Source organism: Emys orbicularis, chromosome 2, assembly GCF_028017835.1.
Source record: "Emys orbicularis isolate rEmyOrb1 chromosome 2, rEmyOrb1.hap1, whole genome shotgun sequence".
Taxonomy (NCBI): Eukaryota; Metazoa; Chordata; order Testudines; family Emydidae; genus Emys; species Emys orbicularis.
In genome coordinates, this window is record NC_088684.1 from 297,358,193 (window position 1) to 297,379,443 (window position 21,251).

General features: G+C 50.7%; 1 protein-coding gene across 1 annotated transcript in view; it reads right to left on the minus strand.

Moving 5' to 3' along the window:
* The window catches only part of LOC135873894 (zinc finger protein 420-like), a 47,814-nt gene extending 36,600 nt beyond the window's left edge, over positions 1 to 11,214 (minus strand). The window contains exons 1-3 of the mRNA XM_065398503.1: positions 11,191 to 11,214; positions 8,314 to 8,440; positions 4,482 to 5,790 (exon numbers count right to left, since the gene is read on the minus strand). Of these exons, the coding sequence (XP_065254575.1) occupies positions 4,482 to 5,790; positions 8,314 to 8,440; positions 11,191 to 11,214 (1,460 nt within the window). The remainder of the gene's footprint in view (positions 1 to 4,481; positions 5,791 to 8,313; positions 8,441 to 11,190) is intronic.
* Positions 11,215 to 21,251: the final 10,037 nt, after the last annotated feature.

Sequence of the window (21,251 nt, forward strand, 5' to 3'; positions counted from 1 at the left end):
ATAGCTCAGTGGTTTGAGCATTGGCCTGCTAAACCCCAGGTTGAAAGTTCAATTCTTGAGAGGGCCACTTAGGGATCTGGGACAAAATTGGTACTTGGTCCTGCTAGTGAAGGCAGGGGGCTGGACTCAATGACCGGAGATAGGCTATCTCTATTAATTAATTTTTGTATAGACAGTTTTGCTTAGAAGGCGCAGCGCCTTGGTAAGCCCAGATAGAGAAGGTTGCAGCACATTCATGGGTCTCTGTGGCTGGGTCCACATCAGAAAGGAATGAACATAATTGTTTGGCCAATGGAAGGTAGCAGCAGGATTTTCTGATCACCGCAGCTAGTTGAAACTCAAGAGCAATGAGTAACCAAGCAGGATTCTGCTTTGAGTGGCAGGGTAAATATACTCTGTCAGTGAAGGGCAAGGTCACCTTTGCAAACAGTTCCTCAAAACACTTCCCCTGTCCACTTGCATCAGGGCCGGCTCTAGGCACCAGCAAAGCAAGCAGGTGCTTGGGGCGGCAAATTTGCAGGGGCGCAAGAATCCAGCCTGGGAGCTGAGAACCAACAGGGGGCCCTGGGAGCTGTAGTTCCTTGGTTAGCTCCCTGCCTATAGAGCCAGCCCTGGAGCAGGGAAAGAACTACATTTCCCAGCATTCCCTCGGCCACAATTAACAGGAAAGGGAGGGGGAAGGAGTGTGGAACTGAAACCTCATGCTGCGGCTTGCTGTGAATGGTAGGGACAGAGCCAGCTCTAGGTTTTTTGCTGCCCCCCACCCCAGCCCTGGGCTCCCCCCCACACCCGTGTTGCCCCAGCCCTGGACTCTCCCCCCCCCCGCACCCCCTGCTGCCCCAGCTCTGGCCCCCACCTGCACCCCCGTGCCGCCCCAGACCTGGGTTCTCACCCCCCCCCCCCGCACCTCCTGCCGCCCCAGCCCTGGGCTCTTCCCGCCCCCCCCCCCCGCACCTCCTGCCGCCCCAGCCCTGGGCTCTCCCCCAAAGAAAGAATTGGGTGGACTAAATGGACAGTGCCCCTCTCTATCTGAAGCCTAGCAAGGGAGATCCCACTAGAATTTAAAATGAAAAGTAAGGGAGGGGAGGCTCTACTAGGACCTGGGCAGCTTTAGATACAGTACCAGGCACGTAGGAGGATTTACACTTCTGAGCCATGGAAGCAGAAATTGACTTTTCTTTTCCAGATTTAGCTAATATTCAGAAAGGGAATCCAGCACCTGCCTTCCAGATTTGAACACCCTCAAAATTCAGGAGTGCTCAAGCTCAATTTGGGCAGCTGTTACTTCATTTCCCACAAATCAAATATACTGATCCACTGTAACTTGCTGTAGAAAAAGTAGAATAAATTGAGCAAGAAATGCTTCCCAGTGGTTATTAGGACTGGAATTGCTATTTTCAACAGCCATTGCTTTTTTTTTAGTTTTAGTTTTATTTGTTTAAAAGGAAGACAGTGATATTACATTGGCAAATTCCCCATAGAAACGAAGAATGGAACAAAAGAATAATAAAGGCACCTCAACTTTTCCTCATTTATGTAGGACAGTCTTATAATATGCATCCAGATATCCTCCAATCACACAAGCTGAAAATTGTTCCACTTTACTGCAGTTCTGTAACCATATGGGAACCAATCCTGTCTGTGTTCTGTGCACATCCAAAATTCCTGCTGAGTGACCCACCCTGGGAGCGAGTTACCAGTGACCCAGGGCTGGGGCGGCAGGAGGGTGCAGTGGGGGCGGGGGGGAGAGAGAGAGAGACAGGGCTGGGGGGGGCAGCCAAAAATTTTTTTGCTTGGGGCAACAAAAAACCTAGAGCCAGCCCTGACTTGCATCACCTCTGTGCCTTGTCTGGACTGAGCTTTAGCCGGCTGCTCCTTGCCCAGCTCTCCATTCTGATGTAACGGAAAAAACAGCATTCATGTCAGATGAGAAGGCGACGTAGAGGTGGGAGCCATCCATGGCCAAGATGAATTGAAACACCAGTCCCCAGTCCCATGAGCATTCCAATCATAGAACTGTCTTTGGAGTCAACCAGACTCCCGCGCACGGAGCACTTACAGAATCAGACCCCAATTATAACCCAAACCCCTGGGCAATATGGACTGCGGAGTTCAAACCAAGCCAGCTCCCTGCTCCACACCCAGGCCTCCGTGCATGCAGCAAGACGTGGAGCTTACACTACAGGAAGCAAAACAGAAAGCAGACCAAAAAAAGGCAATGAATCAAAGACCCTGAAGAATTTTCCTACCTTTGAACTACATGTTGTGCTTTAAAAAGGCACCTATTAAAATGGGGGGCGGGATAGCTCAGTGGTTTGAGCACTGGCCTGCTAAACCCAGGGGCCACTTAGGGATCCGGGGCAAAATCAGTACTTGGTCCTGCTAGTGAAGGCAGGGGGCTGGACTCCATGACCTTTCAGGGTCCCTTCCAGCTCTAGGAGATAGGCATATCTCCATAGATATAATTTTGATATGGTACATAATGGAAACAATTAGATCAGTGCATAAACAAAAAGGAAACAGCATTCATTAAAGAGGTGTGTCGGATCACGCATGAGGAGCGCAGACAGGAATACCAGCCTGAGAGGCAGTTTTACAAGTTTGAGGCCACTGTGTTATATTTTCTTCTGATCTGTCTGGATAAACGTCACTTCCTCCTTGGGTTAAAGAAGACACCAGTTTAAATCCGGTTGATAATGTTCATTTAAATCAATGGTTCTGAAAAGAGTCTCTCAGTTACTGGGTGATGTGTGGGGACTGCACTGGAGAGAAGGCTATCGGAGCACACGGTTTCATGATCTTCGCCATGTCATAGCATGTATATTTCCACATAAGCAGGGCAGTGATCTCCTTCACTGATGTTTTTGAAAGAACGGGTTCATCTATTTGAAGTAGTTTGGGATAAGTTTAATCAATTCAGCATCCAGGAAATAACTATTATTGGGATAGTTCTGACATTATTTCTTACTCGCCACTGAAAAAGCATCAAGAATAATGCCTTTTGATCACCCACGCATCAGGATGCGTTTAAACCTGCCACACAGAAATAGAACTGGGTCTGTGAGAAGAACAGAAAAACGGATTCAGCATTACTCACTGGCCTTTGCTGTTCTTGGTCAACAGCCAGATTTGCAAAAGCATTTCGGTGTCTAGAGATGCAGCTAAGCGCCTATGAGAATTTTCAAAAGCTCCTAAGCAGGTTAGGCGCCTCCAGCCAGATCCTCCAAGTATAACTCCCACTGGGAGTTAGGTGCGTAACTACTTTTGAGGACCTGGGCCAGAGATACCACTGAGAGTCAAGGGGAGTGGGGTGCCTGACTCACTTAGGTGCTAGTGCAGTGGTTCTCAAACTTTTTTACTGGTGATCCCTTTCACATAGCAAGCCTCTGAGTGCAACCCCCCTTATAAATTAAAAACACTTTTAAATATATTTACCACCATTATAAATGCTGGAGGCAAAGCGGGGTTTGGGGTGAAGGTTGACAGCTTGCAACCCCCATGTAATAACCTTGTGACCCCCTGAGGGGTCCCGACCCCCAGTTTGAGAACCCCTGTGCTAGTGAGATTGACAACAGCACCTATCGGCATCTTTACACACCTAAACACCTTTGTGAACCTGGCCCCAAATAATTTCTTTGAGGGACAGTTTTCTACAGCTGAATGAACACTTCAAAAAGTTATTTCTTTGATTCATTGCTCAACAAGAACCAAATCATATATTTGCTGAATATTATTTGACCAGCTGTTCTTCATACCCCATTAATCATTCTCCACCCCTTCCAGCCCTCCATGTTCCCATTGGCTAGTTGAGGGTACTGCTGAGGGGTCTACCACGCCATACCCACATTCTACAGTCTTCCTGAGGGTCAGTCAAGCTCAGAAGGTTCATCATCAGGCATTTGGAAAACCCAAGGTTTGAATCAGCCCTGCGTCTTCCAAGCTTGCCCCTTCTTCTCCTGAGGGAACGCTCTGCTGTTCAACATGGTTCCTGCTTTGCCAGACGTTTTCTGGACTTCTTGACAATTACATGCTGTTTCCTGACCTGCCGAGCCTTAGAAAGTCCAACACGGTCTCTGTGTTAACCGGAAGGCAGGTTTGAAATATCCCCCCTCTCCTGACGAGGGCAATTCAAAGAGCTGTTTAAACTCTTTCTGGGACGTGTTTGGAAATCTCCAGCTTGAGAGCCCCAATTCCTCCCTTGTTTGCTCCCCAGTAAGCGAGAAGATATTTACGGATGGATCCATACCCAGAGCCATGCACCTCCCTCGATCTGCACGTCAGCCCCCCATTGGCATCAGCCGGAGTGCCATGCAGAGCTGGACGGGAGGGCATCGCCCTAGGCACATTCACTCAGTTGCTGACCCACGTGGATCCTCTGATGAGCGATCAGACTCGTCTTCTGGCTGAAGCTCTTCCCGCAGTGAGCGCACTGGAACGGCCGCTCCCCGGTGTGGATCCGCTCGTGCGACACGAGCTCGCACTTCTGGCTGAAGCTCTTCCCGCAGTGGGCGCACTGGAACGGCCGCTCCCCAGTGTGGATCCGCTGGTGTTTCACCAGGTTGGCACGTTGGCTGAAGCTCTTCCCGCACTGGGTGCAGGGGAAGGGACTCTCGCCAGTGTGGATGCGCTCGTGCTTCACGAGGTTCGACTTCTGGCTGAAGATCTTCCCGCACTGGGCACAGGTATAGGGGCTCTCCCCGGTGTGGGTGATCTGGTGAGCCACCAGCTCATACCTCTGGGAGAAGCTCCTCTCGCACTGGCCACACTCGTAGGGCCGCTCCCCCGTGTGCACGCGCTGGTGCTTCACCAGGTTGGATTTGCGCACAAAGCTCTTGTCGCAGTCGGCACATGGGTAGGGCCGCTCCCCTGTGTGCAGGCGCTGGTGGGAGATGAGCTCATAGGTGCGGGAGAACCGCTTGCCGCACTGGGAGCACTGGTGAGGCCGCTCGCCCGTGTGGGTGCTCTGGTGTGAGGCCACGCCTGACTTATGCCGGAACCTCTTCCCGCACTGGGCACACTGGTGGGGCCGCTCGCCCGTGTGGGTCTTCCGGTGCGAAAGCAGGCCCGACTTGTGGCCGAAGCGCTTCCCGCACGCCTCACACTGGTGCGGCCGCTCCCCCGTGTGGGTCCTGTGGTGCGACACCAGGCCGGACTTGTGCACGAAGCTCTTCCCACACTGGGCGCACTGGAAGGGCTTCTCGCCCGTGTGGATCTTCTGGTGCTTGGCCAGGTTGGATTTGCGGATGAAGTTTTTCCCGCACTCACTGCACTGGTACGGGCGCTCCCCAGTGTGGATTCTCTGGTGGAGGGTCAGGTTGATATGCTGGGTAAAGCCCCTCCCACACTCTCCACACCGGTAGGGCCGCTCGCCGGTGTGGATACGCTGGTGGATGGTCAGGTTGACGTGCTGGCTGAAGCCCTTCCCGCATTCAGCGCACTTATATGGCCGCTCCCCAGTGTGGGTCCTGTGGTGCTGAACCAGCTCCGATCTCCAGGTGAAGCTTTTCCAGCACTCGTCGCACTTGTGTGGTCTTGCCCTTTTCTTGGGTGCCTGGTTCCCACTGGGCCACGTGCAATGGCTGTTCCCTCTTCCACCTTCAACCAGCTGCCCCAGCCAGCCGCCTTCCTCGCTGCTTGGCTCTGGGACACGGACGCTCTGAGTGCTGCAGTTCTTTGCCTTCTCTGAGCCGTTGGCCGAGCTGTTTCCAGTCGGCAGCTCCGGGGCTTCCAACTGTTCAGCACATTCCTCCTCATTTTTCTTCTTGCTTCTCTGCCTGGGCCAGTCCCCTGCTGGATGGAGAAAAGAGTTCAGGCATTACTTATGGATGGGATGGTGGTAACGAGTCATAGATTTTTAAGGCCAGAAGGGACCATGCCCATCTTCCAGTCTGACCTCCTCCAGAAAATTTCACCCAGTGATTTCTACATCCAGACCAAAACTTCTGGGCCAGCTAACGCATGTTTTTAAGCATGACATCCAGTCTTGATTTAAAGCCTTCAGGTGATGGTGAAATGATCACATCCCTATTCCAATAGTTATTATTCCAATAGTTAATTACCCGGCCTGTTACAAAATGTGTGACTTATTTATAACCTAACTTCTCTTGCTTCACCTACCATTCGGCATTTGTCTGCTAGGTTAAAGAGGAATCTACTATCAAAAATCTCTTCTCCATGTAGGTACTCAGAGATTGTGATCTAGGCATCTCTTAACCGTCTCTTGGATAAACTGAAGGAAAATCCTAGACTCACATGTATCCTTGGAGTAGCTCCACTGGCTTCCCTGAACATCGGGAATGAGTCTGGCCCCCAGTGTTTGGAGAGTTATAAGAACATAAGAATGGCCATACTGGGTCAGACCAAAGGTCCATCTAGCCCAGTATCCTGTCTACCGACAGTGGCCAATGCCAGGTGCCCCAGAGGGAATGAACAGAACAGGTAATCATCAAGTGATCCATCCCCTATCGCCCATTCCCAGCTTCTGGCAAACAGAATCTAGGGACACCTTCCCTGCCCAACCTGGCTAATAGCCATTGATGGACCTATCCTCCATGAACTTATCTAGTTCTTTTTTGAATCCTGTAGTAGTCTTGGCCTTCACAACATCCTCTGGCAATGAGTTCCACAGACTGACTATGCGTTGTGTGAAAAAATACTTCCTTTTGTTTGTTTTAAACCTGCTGCCTATTAATTTCATTTGGTGGCCCCTAGTTCTTGTGTTATGAGAAGGAGTAAATAGCACTTCCTTATTTACTTTCTCCACACCAGTCATGATATCATAGACCTCTATCATATCTCCCCTTAGTCGTCTCTTTTCCAAGCTGAAAAGTCCCAGTCTTATTAATCTCTCCTCATACAGAAGCCGTTCTATACCCCCAATCATTTTTGTTGCCCTTTTCTGAACCTTTTCCAATTCCAATATATCTTTTTTGAGATGGGGCGACCACATCTGCACACAGTATTGAAGATGTGTGGGCGTACCATGGATTTATATAGAGGGAATATGATATTTTCTGTCTTATTATCTATCCTTTCTTAATGGCTCCCAACATTCTGTTTGCTTTTTTGTCCATGTTTCCTCTTTTTGTGCAAGTCCTTTTTGATTTTCAGGTCATTAAAGAGCTCCTGAGGCAGCCATATTGGTCTCTAAGCACCGATTTTAGAACTTTGAAACATCCTATTCAAGTTATTTGTGTGTCAGGATTATTATTGCTTTTCAAAAAATATTTAACGGAAAAACTGCTCTCAGCCCTGACAGCAAATGGATACACCAGTGACTGTGTGCGTATATGTGATGTCACAGAACAACACAATCTGTGGGTGTGATTCTCGGCCCTGACTTGAGCTGGTGTACTACACCGGATTCGGAGTGAGGGAGATAAACACGGATAGGAAAGAGAAACTCAACAAAATAATGAGCAATTTCCCAAATAGGCTACACCTCTCTGGGGAGTTACATTCCCCCATTACCACCGGGATTTGTCCTTTGGATGCTTTTCCTATTTGTTCTAAAAATACCTCCTCCTCCTGATTTGCTGGTCTATAGCGTCCACTCCCCTACCATGAGCGGGACGTGTCTGGTGCTTCAGCCATGGGCTGGCCCTCTGCACAGGGGCGAATTTCTCTCCCTCCATTCAGGGAAACTGAGCAGTGACCTGCTTCTGCTTGTGATGACGCATTCCACTGATAACAGAGCTGCACTGAGGACCGCTGGGAATGCGCGTGTCACTTTCCGTGTCCTGCTTTGCTGCGGAGCAGTTCCAAGAATGTTGCTTCCTGTTTTACCAAGTGGGGCTCAGACAGGAAGCCTCTGTGGGGGCTGGGAAGGTGCCGGAGGCTCACGTCAGTGACAGCAGCATTAGAAAGGCTTGTGTTTCCCACATGCAAGAGGTTTGAGGGTCAAGGCTGGAGCAGCATGGGGTGCAGTGTCACCAGGGGGTGGTCGTCTGTTACTGTCCCCCAGGAGCACACTGTCTTTCCCCAGCGATGTCACGTCAGGGGTCGGATCCGTAGCTGGTGTCAGTCAGTATAGCGCTATTGACTTCAATGGAACTACGGACATTTGCATCAGCTGATAATCTGGGCCATTGCATGCTTACTAAGTAAGACTTATCCTAGGACCGGGAGCTCCCTGGAACAAGGACGAGCTTTTTAAAGCCAATGTGTACAGCACCTGGCACTGTGGGGCTCTGATCCTGGACTGGTTGCCCCTAGGGGTTACTGTAAAACCAATAAATAATAATAGACTAAAGACAGCCCAGGGATTTCAATGATCCTGCTGCACCCGGTAAAACAATGAAGGCTGATCCTTACCCAGATAAATCAGATTTGCATAATTCTCCCTCATCACCTCCTGGTACAGCTCCTTCTGCCAGTCTGCCAGCATCTCCCACTCCTCCCGGGAGAAATAGATGGCGACGTCATCGAACGTCACCGGGACCTGCAATAACAAGCACCATACCCTCAGCACCTGCTGCTTCAGTCACCACTCGTCCCTGGCAGTAGTGGCGTTCCAGCCCAGCCTTCCGACCTCTCTAGGCCCCTTCATATCCTCCCCTGTCCTCCCTGGCGTTGAAAAGGCTTCCCATTGCAGTGCCATTGGTGCATGCAATTCGTGGGCCGGTCCCCTCTTTTTCCAGATCATGAAACACACAGTAACCCTCCTGGATATCTCTCTCCAGCTCCACCCGGCACTGTTACTCATTCCCCTTCACTTCCGTTTATAACCCCACTCCACCGCGCCCCCAGGTTCCAACCCATACCCCAGTGGTGGTGTCCAAACCAGTGCCTATTAGCGGTCAAATTAAGATTTTGTGACACCCTGCACTTAGGCTCCCTTAGTGTCTAATTCCATTGCTGCTGCTGATCTCCCCATACCCACTACTTTTGTGAGTTCATCAGAATAAAAGCAATCACATTCGTCTGGCGTGATTGGTTCTTTATTAGCCCTCGCTGCTTATTGCTCATGGTTCCGCCAGCCTCCAGTTGCTTACAGGGTTTTTAACTCTTCATATTCCTTCCGGTGATGAAAGGTAGTGTAATCTAGTGGGAGAGAACTGGACTGAGACGAAGGAGATTTGGATTCTATTCCTGGCAGCACAGTGCGTGACCTTGGGCAAAACACCTCCTCTCTGTTTCCCCTCCCACCCATTGTCTATTTAGACTGTAACCTCCGGTGGAGGGGACCATCTCTTGCCACCTGTCTGTACAGTGCCTAGCATAATGGGGCCCGGATAGGGTGTCCAGATGTCCCGATTTTATAGGGACAGTCCCGATTTTTGGGTCTTTTTCTTATATAGGTTCCTATTACCTCCCACCCCCGGTCCCGATTTTTCACATTTGCTGTCTGGTCACCCTAGGCCCGGATCTTGACTGCAGCCTCTAGGCTACCATCAGTATCTATCCATATATTGATAGACATTGCTAGAGATTAAAGTGTGACAAACCACACAGCGATTGCTAGGATTTCTCTCTTTTTCCACACGCCACGATCTACCTTCTTCCTGTCTGCTCAGCCTCCAGGCTCATTAGCGAATTCCTTTTAAGCCTTACAATGCCTGTTATCTGGATGAGCTGCTTTGGATATATTCTGGTTCTTTGCATGTATCCCATCTCCTGCTGTCCATCCACAGCTCCAGCCTAGGCGACCACACCTCCTCTTTGGTAATTTTCTTACCCATGGCCAGATTTAAGCAGCACGTTATTAGGCGAGCCATTGTAGAGCCCTCATTGATTTCATCCCCTGCATTCACTCCCAGCCTTACCTTTTCCTACAGCGTTTTTTTGTTACCCCAAATCACCACAATTTTCAAAGTCCTTCTTATTCCTCTTAGCTCCTGTGATGGGGTGTCCTACTCAGATGGGTCCAGGCCATTCCGAAGTGCAGGATGGCTTGGAGGTCCCCTCTCTGCTTGGCACAAGAGGTGCTGGCGGACAATATTTTTAGCAAACAGTGAATTTGCTGGAAAAGGCATTTTTCCGGGCACCGAAACGATTTGTGAATGTGGGTCAAAATCAATGAATAGTTTTGGACAAAAAAACAAAATGAACATTTCAGAAATGGCAAAACATTTTTAAGCGTTTGGTGAGTTTGTTCTGAAATGACTTTTTCCAGACCAAATGTTGTTTCCAATCGACATTTGAAATCTTTAGTTGGACCCAGATGAAATTTTTGTGTTTGTTCATTCTGCTGAGAACATTTTTTTTAAAATTCAGTTTTGGTTTGAAGCCAACCAGAGTTTTTTCTGGCTGTTTGGGTTTGGCCCCTGACTCAAAAACCCAGTTATTAACTCAGCTCCAGAGACAACCCCCAGACAGCAGTCGCAAGGTCATCCTGACTTTCTCCTGCCCTTATCTTTTGCTTTCACAGACTGATTATTCCTATTTGGCTGCCTCCCTTTTTCTGTTTCCAGCCTTTTTGGTTCACAGGGACCCAGTGAATTATAATTCTCCCAGTTGCGTTGCACACCTACTCAGCACTCTCTCCCCAGTGTCTTGTAGATTCATCTGATATCCTCTCTTGTACTGAGTATGCACCAATCTTCTGCCCCAGTGCATACCCCATGCAAAACTCATACCACGTCCTAATGCAATATGCTTATGAAGTGTGCTGCCTCTCCTGCTAGGGGTGGGTTTGCATAGAGGATAATAGCCTGCTACTGCTACCATCTTATAGTGCTGCCCCTTCGGCTCAAGTAGTGGCCTCCTCTCCCCTATTTTGGTTCTGAAGCACCTAGGTTCAAATCCTGCTGGTAGCTTTAGAACTGTTCCATTATTTGTCCCCTAAGAAGTTCTTCACATAAACAAACATATGCACAAACACACACAAACACACACATACACCCCCCCCCACACACACACATACACCCCAATTAAATAAATCAAGCTCTTTCCCCCCCCCCCCACCTTATCGGCTAGGAAGGAAGGAAGAAATTGTTACTGTCACTTCTTTAGTTACAAAGCTCGGGAGATGGCTCAGATGCTGTGGCCATAAGAGCCATATCTGCAGCCAGCCAGCCTGCGTGTGCATCAGGGTACCACGCTCCGGGCACTCCGGACATGTCTGCACGCATCCTTGGTGCCCCTGGTGCAGGGGGTAAAGGCCCCCGTCTGGCAGCGAGCGCAGCGCTGCGCATCGCCTCCCCCCCGCTCCATAGCCACACAAGGGAAGTTGATTGTAAAATCTCCTACCTGAGCCAAAGCCCCTCCCGGCATTGTCCCGGCGGCTGGGCCGCAGGCGGGGGAAAAGGCTTGGCTGGAAGCTGGCCAAGCGGCCAGGGCTCCTCGCGCCCCGGCTCCAGCTGGGGGGTTCCCCCGTCCTCCGCTGCGCTCGCGGCTCCGCTCCCCGGGGCAGCCGCAGCCGCAGCCGGGCTCAGACGCGCTCCGGCTGGAACTGGAGCTGGCGGAGGGGGCGGAGGGAGACAAAGGCTGGCGAGCGGGGAGGGGACGGAGCCGCGCGGAACCCGAGATGTCTCCGGATTTGCCCGCACGAGCCGCGCACAGGTCTGGACACAAAGCGGCGCGGCGGGGCGCGCTCCGGGCATGCGGCCATGGCACCGAGCCCGGGTCACGGCAATGCCTCGGGCGCCCCCAGAGCACCAGGCGGCCCTAGCCGCGCTAAACCGGATCACTAGGGATCCGGATCTTCCGTGTAAACCCCCCAAAATCACCCATAAAAATCCGCGTTTTCCCAGGTTTAAAGCGAACTTGAGTTTCCCTAGCCACAAATGTCTATATCCGTGGTGCGCACAATGTGTCCTGATGTACAGGAGAACCCCACTGATGGGAGTCTCCGTTATCCGGCTCCTGTATGACCCGAACCACCAGCCGCCTTGGGCTGACAGCGACGGGCTGGAGCAGTCAGCCCCAACCCCATCAAAAAACAAAGGGTTGAAAGCTCTTTGCCAGTTCTCCTGATTCGCCCAAGTTTGGGTTCTCCAGCGGGGCCCAGTTCGAGTGGATAAACGGGGCTCTGCTGTACATTTAAAGCGCCTTCAAAAATCAACCCCAGAAGGGGGAGGTGCACTCAGCCGGTGACACTGGTGCTGTCAGTAAAAACTAGTGACTCGTTCACACCGGCTTTTCTTTTTTTACACAATGTAAAAACTAAAGATTCTCTGTAAAAATGCAAATTCCGCGTTTTTCCCCGTGGCAAACGGATTTCTAGGCTCCCCGATGATCACCCGGTTCTGGGGTAGCCTGGATCTTCGGCCTGCAGCACCAGGACAGCGATGAAGCTGGGCTTCTGCCAACAGACTTCTGGGTCCCACACTACTCTCAGGTAAACCCTACAGCGTTCCCAGGCCCTGACACCCCTCCATGAAGCCAAGCCAGACCTCTCTGTCCTGGTGGGGCCGAGGTCTGGGGCTCTCACAGTAGGTGGCATCAGTCCCAAAGCCCTGTATGCACGCGATGGGAATGTCACGCCTCCCCAGCTGCGGCAGAAAGCAGCCCCTGGGCCCAGAAATGGTGTGTGTGTCAGGAGCTGGAGCTCAGTGTCATGTCGTTGGGGGGTCAATCAGAGAGAGGTGTGTCCTGAGCATGGGGCTGGGAGCTAAGCCGGCTCCTGATCCTGGCTCTGCCACACAACGCTTTGCAGCCTTGGGCACATCACTTAAGCTCTGTGTGCCTCACTTCCTCCCCCTGAGAAATGGAGCGAATTCCACCGGCCTCTCACCTCAGGGGGATGCCAGAAGGGGTTAACGATGGCTTCTGAAGCCCTGTATAAGGGGGGCAGCTTGGGGGGCATAGAGCCACCATAATGATTCTTACATGCCCCCATCTTAGCAGAGAACATGGCCAAGAAAACGGGGGGTGGCACAGGCATCCCTGTGTTATGCTGATCCCCGGCTACTGGACTGGCCCCTGGGGGCCGTGGCTAGCTGAACTAAAACAGCCCCAGGAACAAGCATCCAAAGCACAGTTCAGGCTCTGGGTCATTAATATTTAAGATTTAAAGGGCCCAGGGCTCCGGCTGCGGTAGCAGCGGCTGGGAGTCCCGGCCCTTTAAATCCCCCCTGGAGCTACCGGCTGCAGAGGTGGCTGTGCATTTGATTTTTCCTTCCTAAGTGAAGTACTTTGCACTTGTCTTTATTAAATTTCATCTTGTTGAATTTAGACCAATTCTCCAATTTGTCAAGGTCACTTTGAATTCTAATCCTGTCCTCCAAAGTGCTTGCAACCCCTCCCAGTTTGGTGCCATCTGCAAATTTCATAAGCATACTCCCCACTCCATTATCCAAGTCATTAATGAAAATATTGACTAGTACCGGACCCAGGACAGACCCCACTAGATACGTCCTCTCAGTTTGACAGTGAACCATTGGTAACAATTCTATGAGTACGGTCTTTCAACCGGTTGTGCACAATTTTGCACAATTGTACTGTCTATCACCCAACCCAGGAAGGCTGTGGACCCTGCTTCCCGCTCCCTCCCAGCTCCCTGAGGATGACCAGCAAAACTCATCGGAGGATGAGAACGAGGAGGCCAGAAAAGCCAGGATCCCTTTGGGACTCAGGACCCTGACACCGGCCACAGAGAAGGTGAGCCCAATTCCTGCCGTGAGACTGATTCCTGCCGTGAAGTAACCAAGCCCGATTCCTGGACAGAAACCCAACCCCTCCAGGCAGGCCTGAGTTCCTCATCTGTACAACAATTCTAGTAGCACGTCCCAACCTTCCCAGGGGCTGTGAGGATAAATACATTACAGAGCGTGAGGTGTTCAGGTGCTGGGGGCCAGGTGAGTACCTGGAGAGAGCATGTGATTCAGAAGTGTCAGCCCCGGAGCCCTCAGCAGTGGGAGAGGCTAGTGGGTGAGATTATCTAGCAACAGAAGAACACACTGTGCAGTCTTCAGACACGACATCTGTCTGAAGGGGGCAGGGAGGAGGGTGTTGGTGATGAAATCCAGAGCTGGGAATCAGGAGAGCTTGGTTTCATTCCTAGCTCTGTAATTGACTCACTGGGTAGATCAGCTAGGCCAAACCTTTCAAACCTGGGTGCTGAATGGTATGGAACTACATTGGGGGTCGGCAACCTTTCAGAAGTGGTGTGCCGAGTCTTCATTTATTCACTCTGATTTAAGGTTTCGCGTGCCAGTGATACATTTTACTGTTTTTAGAAGGTCTCTTTCTATAAGTCTATAATATATAACTAAACTATTGTTGTATGTAAAGTAAATAAGGTTTTTAAAATGGTTAAGAAGCTTCATTTAAAGTTAATTTAAAATGCAGAGCCCCCCGGACCAGTGGCCAGGACGCGGGCAGTGTGAGTGCCACTGAAAATCAGCTCGTGTGCCGCTTTCGGCACGCGTGCCATAGGTTGCCTACCCCTGACCTAGATTGTATTTTATTGATTTCAGGGGGAGTTGCTGGGTACTCGGCCTGTCTGCAAATGAGGCTACTTATTTAAGTGCTTTAATATGGATACAGGGGTCTACTTTAGCTACCCAAGTTGGAATATTTTGGCCTTAGTTGCTTGGTGCCTCAGTTTCCCTTTCTGTAAAATGTTATGCTGCTTCCTCTGCTATACCATATCTCTTTCTCTATTTGAGCGAGCATGCTAAAAATAGCCATGTGGCTGCTGCTCCACAGGCGGCAGCTCAGACTAGCCACTGGTGTCCAAGACCCCCAGGGTCCGAGCTTGGGTGACCGCCGTCCATGCCACAGAGTCCACACTGCTCTTTTTAGCCACTACTTTGAGCAGAGCTAGCATGAGTCTGTTTCCCCAGGCCGGGAGGCACGCTCCCAGCTGCAGTGTAGACATACCCATAATTAGTTAGCTGCTTCCCAGCCTGAGGGGGTGGGACTAGAGGGGTCCTCTGATGCTTTAATGGACACCTGGGCCTTGTACAAGGCCTGAGAGAGCTCAGGCTGGGAGAGGAATCACAGGAAGTGGGCTGGCTGCCCGACCCCGCTGGAGAAGGCCCGGAGCCAGCGTCTGCAGACAGGATGCCAGTGGAGCTAGGCTGGGGGCTGAGAGCTCTATACTGGAGCAGGGAGAAGACTCAAAGCTAGCCCAGAAAGGGATTAAGAACAGGGCCCAGAGGGCAGACTGAAGAAAAGCCCAGGAGGGGCAGAAGAACCCTTTGTTTGCTGGGACTTTTCAGTTAGACTTGTTTGTTTGTGGCTTGGCCAGAAGGCTAAGCCACATCTCCAGCACTGACCCAGCGGGTGGAGTTTGAGGGCCTGAGGAAGATGGCAATGGAGGCACGTTGCCCCTGAGCGGCCAGTGGCCACAAGGGGGTGCACAGGAGGTGGCCTCACCCTGTTATAGAGCAGGAGACATTCCAAGCAGTTTGTCTCCCAGGACAACATGACACTTGTGTCCTCGTGCCATAATAAAACACGGCACAATGTCCCGCTTGAATGGAGAAATGCAACGAGGCAACTGCCCTGCGACCAACCAACCCATTTTAAGGTAGATGGTAAGGGGCATTTTACCTGAACAAAGGATCCCCCTTAAACGCAGAGCGCCGAGGGACCCAGTTAGCTAATGGCGGGGTTTTGTGATGTGGACATGTGGTAACTGGACTGCAGCTTAACTCACATAGGCCACTGCTCAGTGACAGATCTGTCTGCTCCCCTGAGGGTGCCTGTCCCTCCTAGCCTCGGACAGGTATGGAGCAGTAGGGGCTGCACTTCGCAGCAGGGAGATCAGCTCCCCCACCACAAAGCACCTCCCTTTTCCCAGTGGGGGCTGAGATGGGCCTTAAGTTAGACACAGAGTCCTGCCCCCTGCTCCTCCTCTTCTCCCCGAGGCCCCACCCCTGGCCAGGCCGGAAGACGGAGCCAAGCCATGGTAAGGAGCCCCGGACCCTCCATCTGCCCTGGGCAGCGTGCCCGGGGGGGTGGGGACATGGCCAGGGGCTGCTCTCGGGTATCCTGGCCCTGCACGCAAGGCAGGTGGAGGATCCAGAGCTCCCCACAGCTGCCTGGGCTCCCTGAGCGGCTCTTACCATGACCCAGCTCTGGGCTTCCAACCTAGCCAGGGAGCGGATCATTGGGGAGAAGAAGAGGAGCAGGGAGCAGGGCCACACTTCCGGCACTGGTGCCCCCAGTCTTCTACACAGGATCTAAAGCTCCCGTCATGTTTCTCAGACATCCCTAAAATTGTTTTTAAGCATGAAACACCACGCCTCTGGTTAAATTAAATACAGCTGTCAATGTATTGTTTCAGAAGGTGGAGGATGTACCTGGGGAGCACTATTTTAGATTTGATTCTGACTCACAGGGAGGAACCGGTTGAGAATCTGAAGGTGGAAGGCAGCTTGGGTGAAAATGACCATGAACAGAGGTCATTATTCTCAAGGCAGGAAGGGAGTGAGAGCAGCAGAACAGAGACAATGGGCTTCAGAAAAGCAGACTTCAATAAACGCAGGGAATTGGTAGGTAAGGAGGTCCCACAGGAAGAAAATCTAAGGGAAAAAGGAGTTCAGGAGAGCTGGCAGTTTGTAAAAGAGACAATATTAAAGGCACAATGGCAAACTATCCTGATGTGAAGGAAAGATAGGTAGAATAATACGAGACCAATATGGCTACCTCAGGAAATCTGTAATGACCTGAAAATCAAACAGTAAAAAGAGGAAACGTGGACAAATTGCTAAGGATGACTACAAAAGGACAGCACAAGCATGCTGGGACAAAATCAGAACGGGTAAGGCACAAAATGAGTTACAACTAGCAAGGGACTTAAAAGGCAGGACAAAGAGGTTCTATAAATACATTAGAAGCAAGACAAGGACAAAGAAATGTACAAGTCCATTACTTAACGGGGAAGGAGAGCTAATGACAGAAGGAAATTTTATCAGATGGCACAGAAGGCTGAAGTGTTTAATACCTTTTTTGCTTCGGTCTTCACTAAAAAGGTTAATTGTGACCAGATGTTTAACACAATTAATATTCAGGGGGAAGGAAAACAGGCCAGAATAGGAAAAAACAGGTTAAAGAATATTTAAATAAGTGAGATGTATTCAAGTTGGCAGAGCTTGATTCAATGCACCCTAGGGTACTTAAGGAACTAGGTGAAGCCATCTCTGAACCACTGGTGATTGTCTCGGAGAACTCCTGGGATAGGTGAGGTTCAGAGGACTGGAGAAGGGCAAACAGAGAACCTATCTTTAAAGAGGGGGGAAAGGAGGATCAGGGGAGTTATAGACAGTCAGCCTTACTTTGATCTCTGGCAAGATACTGGACCAAATGATTAAAGAATTTGTAAGCGCCCAGAGGATAATAAGGTGAGATCCAATCTAATTTTTTCTTGGTTCATCTTCCTTCCATCAGTTCTAGGTTCTCCTCCCTAACCCATTCCTGTGCTTCCTTAATATGGATGCATTCTAAGGGCCAGATCCTCAACTGGTGTAAATTGTCAGAGTCCTATTGAATGCAATGGAGCTACACTGGTTTTCAGCAGCTGAGGATCTGCCTCCAGATATTGATATTTGTGTGTTTTCTCTGCAGCTGCTACCATTGCAGCTTTCAGGGCCTCCCCCTACTCACCGGTGGAATGTCTGCGCCAGATAAGGAGGAGAAAGAAGAGGGCTCAGGATGACAAGTTGCAGGAGATCCAGCAAGCCAGTGCTGCATGAGAGAACAAGCACAGGGCCTGACCCCTGGGGCACTCCGCTTGATACCGGCTGCCAACTAGACATCGAGCCGTTGATCACTACCCATTGAGCCTGACAATCTAGCCAGCTTTCTATCCACCTTATAGTCCATCCATCCAATCCATACTTTTTTAACTTGCTGGCAAGAATACTGTGGGAGACCGTATCAAAAGCTTTGCTAAAGTCAAGGTATAACACATCCACTGCTTTCTCCATATCCACAGAGCCAGTTATCTCCTCATAGAAGACAATCAGGTTGGTCAGGCATGACTTGCCCTTGGTGAATCCATGTTGACTGTTCCTGATGCATAGATACTCACTTTCAGTGCATAGCAAGGATCCATAGCTACCTCCAGAGTCAGGACTTTGGCACGTTCCAAGAGATCCCGCTGCCTTTGCCCAGGATCCGTGGAGGTACATGGCCCCTCTTCCATGTGAGCATCCTCCAGAACAAGGAGTTCACTGCAAACTCTCTTATACCGAGCAGATTCCTTGGGACTCTTTCCAGTCCTGTCAGTCTGCTGTCTCTCTGAACTCCCATGGGTCATTTTCTGCTCTACCCTTTGGAAAATCTCCTTGTGATGGATTGCCCTCCACTCCAGGGTGCCACCTGACATACTGGGGTCCCAGTGAGACCACTCGTTCCACCAGCCTGGGCTCCCTCACCCTGTCCTGCTGTGCCAGGCCCGCAAGCCTCCTCTAGCGTGCACACACAGAGGTAGGGACATGCCCAGCTGCAGGAAGACACAGGCACTGAAATCAGCTCTGCATGGGAAGACTCAGCTAGGGGATTGCCCAGGACTCAAGTGCACACCCCCTCTGGGGTGCAAACCCAAAATTATATTGTCTTGCGCTGCACAGAAATCTGTACAGTGTAAGCTCAGGAAAATTGCCCCCTCCCTCAATGTAGAGGAAGATATGCATAGCGTTTTGCCCCCCTAGTTATGAATTGCACGAACTGGTTTATAGAAAACAAAAATGTATTAACTACAAGGAATAGATTTTAAGTGATTATAAGGAATAGCAAACAGATCAAATTAGATTACTGAGCAAACAAAGCAAACACACAAACTAAGCTTACTACACTAAAGAAACTGGCTACAAGTAGTAATTTCTCACCATAAATGTTGTTTTAAGCAGGTTGCAGAGATTCCTGAAGACAAACTTCTTTTGCTTGCAGCTTAGAATTCCAGATATTCCTTTCACAGGTCAGACACTTCTAGCCTGGGTCCAGTTCTTCCCCAGTTCAGTTTTAGGTGTTTTTAGCAGTCATCTTGGGCCGGGATTCAGTGAAGAACCGACCCTGATTAACTCACTCCCCAGCCTTAAATAGGATTTACATATGGCGGGAATTCTTTGTTTCCCAGTTTGAACCCCACCCCCTACTAGTGGAAAAATACTAGCAGTCCAAGGTGTCCAGTACAAGGTGACACGATCACATGACCCTGCAGTGTCAAAGCAGCATCCCAGGAAGCTTCTCAGGAAGGTGCGAGATTAGTATCTTCAAAGTCCTATTGTTCTCCTTAATGGCCCATTCAGGCTGATTGCCTACTGTCTGGTGGGCATTCCCCAGGTGTATTGTTACATAGTCAATATTCCTAACTTCAGATACAGAATTGATACATGTATACAAATAGGATAATCATAGTCAGTAGATCATAACCTTTCCAATGATACCTCACATGACCCATCTTGCATAAAACATACCTTAGTTATACCATATTCATATCACTTAGGAAGGAAGAATCCCATGCACCGCTACAGGCTGGCTAAGCGGCAGTTCTGCAGAAAAGGACCTGGGGATTACAGTGGATGAGAAGCTGGATATGAGTCAACAGTGTGCCCTTGTTGCCAAGAAGGCCAACGGCCTTTTGGGCTGCATTAGTGGGAGCAATGCCTGCAGATTGAGGGAACTCTATTCGGCACTGGTGAGGCTACACCTGGAGTATTGTGTCCAGTTTTGTCCCCCCACTACAGAAGGGATGTGGACAAATTGGAGAGAGTCCAGCGGAGGGCAACGAAAATGATTAGGGGGCTGGGGCACATGACTTATGAGGAAGGAACTGTGGTTATTTACAGGGCCGGCTCCAGGCACCAGCCTACCAAGCATGTGCTTGGGGCGGCACCTGGAGGGGGGCGGCACTCAGGCCCGAGACCGGGGCCGCGATTGGGCTCGCCGCCCTCCCCGCGGCGCTCCGGCTGCCGGGGAGAGCGGAGCCGCAGTGGGCTCGCTGCCCTCCCCCGGCGCTCCGGCCGGCCGGGGAGAGCGGGCCCGCGGCTGGGCTCTCCGCCCTCCTTGCGGCGCTCCGGCTGGTCGGGGAGAGCGGGGCCCCGGCCGGGCTCACCGCCCTCCCCCGGCGCTCCGGACGGCTGGGGAGAACGGGGCCGCGGCCGGGCTCTCCGCCCTCCCCTGCCGCGCTCCCCGGCGGGGGGCGGCGGGAGGCTTTTTTGCCTGGGGCGGCAAAAAAGCCAGAGCCGGCCCTGGTTATTTAGTCTGGAGAAGAGTGAGTGGGGATTTGATAGCAGCCTTCAAGTACCTGAAGTGGGGTTCCAAAGAGGATGGAGATCAGCTGTTCTCAGTGGTGGCAGATGACAGAACAAGAAGCAATGGTCTCAAGTTGTAGTGAGGGAGGTTTAGGTTGAATATTAGGAAACACTATTTCACTAGGAGGGTGGTGAAGCACTGGAATGGGTTACCTAGGGAGGTGGTGGAATCTCCTTCCTTAGAGGTTTTTAAGGTCAGGCTTGACAAAGCCCTGGCTGGGATGATTTAGTGGGGGTTGGTCCTGCTTTGAGCAGGGGTTGGACTAGATGACCTCCTGAGGTCCCTTCCAACCCTAATATTCCATGATTCTATGATCTTGGATTTTATTGAACATCAGGAGACTCCTGTGGCGAAGGAACCATATAGCTGTGTGGAAAGCTCTAGCCAAAAGCAGGGTCTCGGGAGGCCTGGAGGGGAGTCCATATCATTGCTCTAGGTGCCTGAAAAGCATTAGCTTTAGATCATATCTCCCCATTCACAAATGAACGCACCCAGGGAGAGGCCCTTCTGCTGCACTGTGTGTGGGAAAGGCTTCATTGAGCAACACCCGCTCACCAGGCGCTCCAAAACCCCACACAGACAGACTGTACTGCTGCCCATGGCAAGAGAGGAGCTTTGCTGAGAACATACCAGCCTTCACACAGCAGAGAGGCCGTGCCACTGCCCTCAGAGAAAGAAGGACTTCAGGGCTAAGCGCTTTCTCACCAAACACTCCATAGTCAGTGATGGAGAATCCACCACGACCCTTGTGGTTAATGATTCTCACCATTAAAAAATTACACCTTATTTCCAATCTGAATTTGTCTGGCTTCAATTTCCAGCCATTGGATCATGTTATACCTTTGTCTGCTAGATTGATGAGCCCATTATTAAATATTTGTTCCCCGTGTAGATACTTATAGACTGTAATCAAGTCGCTCCTTAACCTTCTCTTTGTTAAGTTAAATAGATCGACTCAAAGAGCTCAAGCACTAGAAGGCAGGTTTTCTAATCCTTTAATTATTGTCATGGCTCTTCTCTGCATCCTCTCCAATTTATCAGCTTTCTTCTTGAATTGTGGGCACCAGACCTGGACACAGGATTCCAGCAGCAGTTGCACCAGT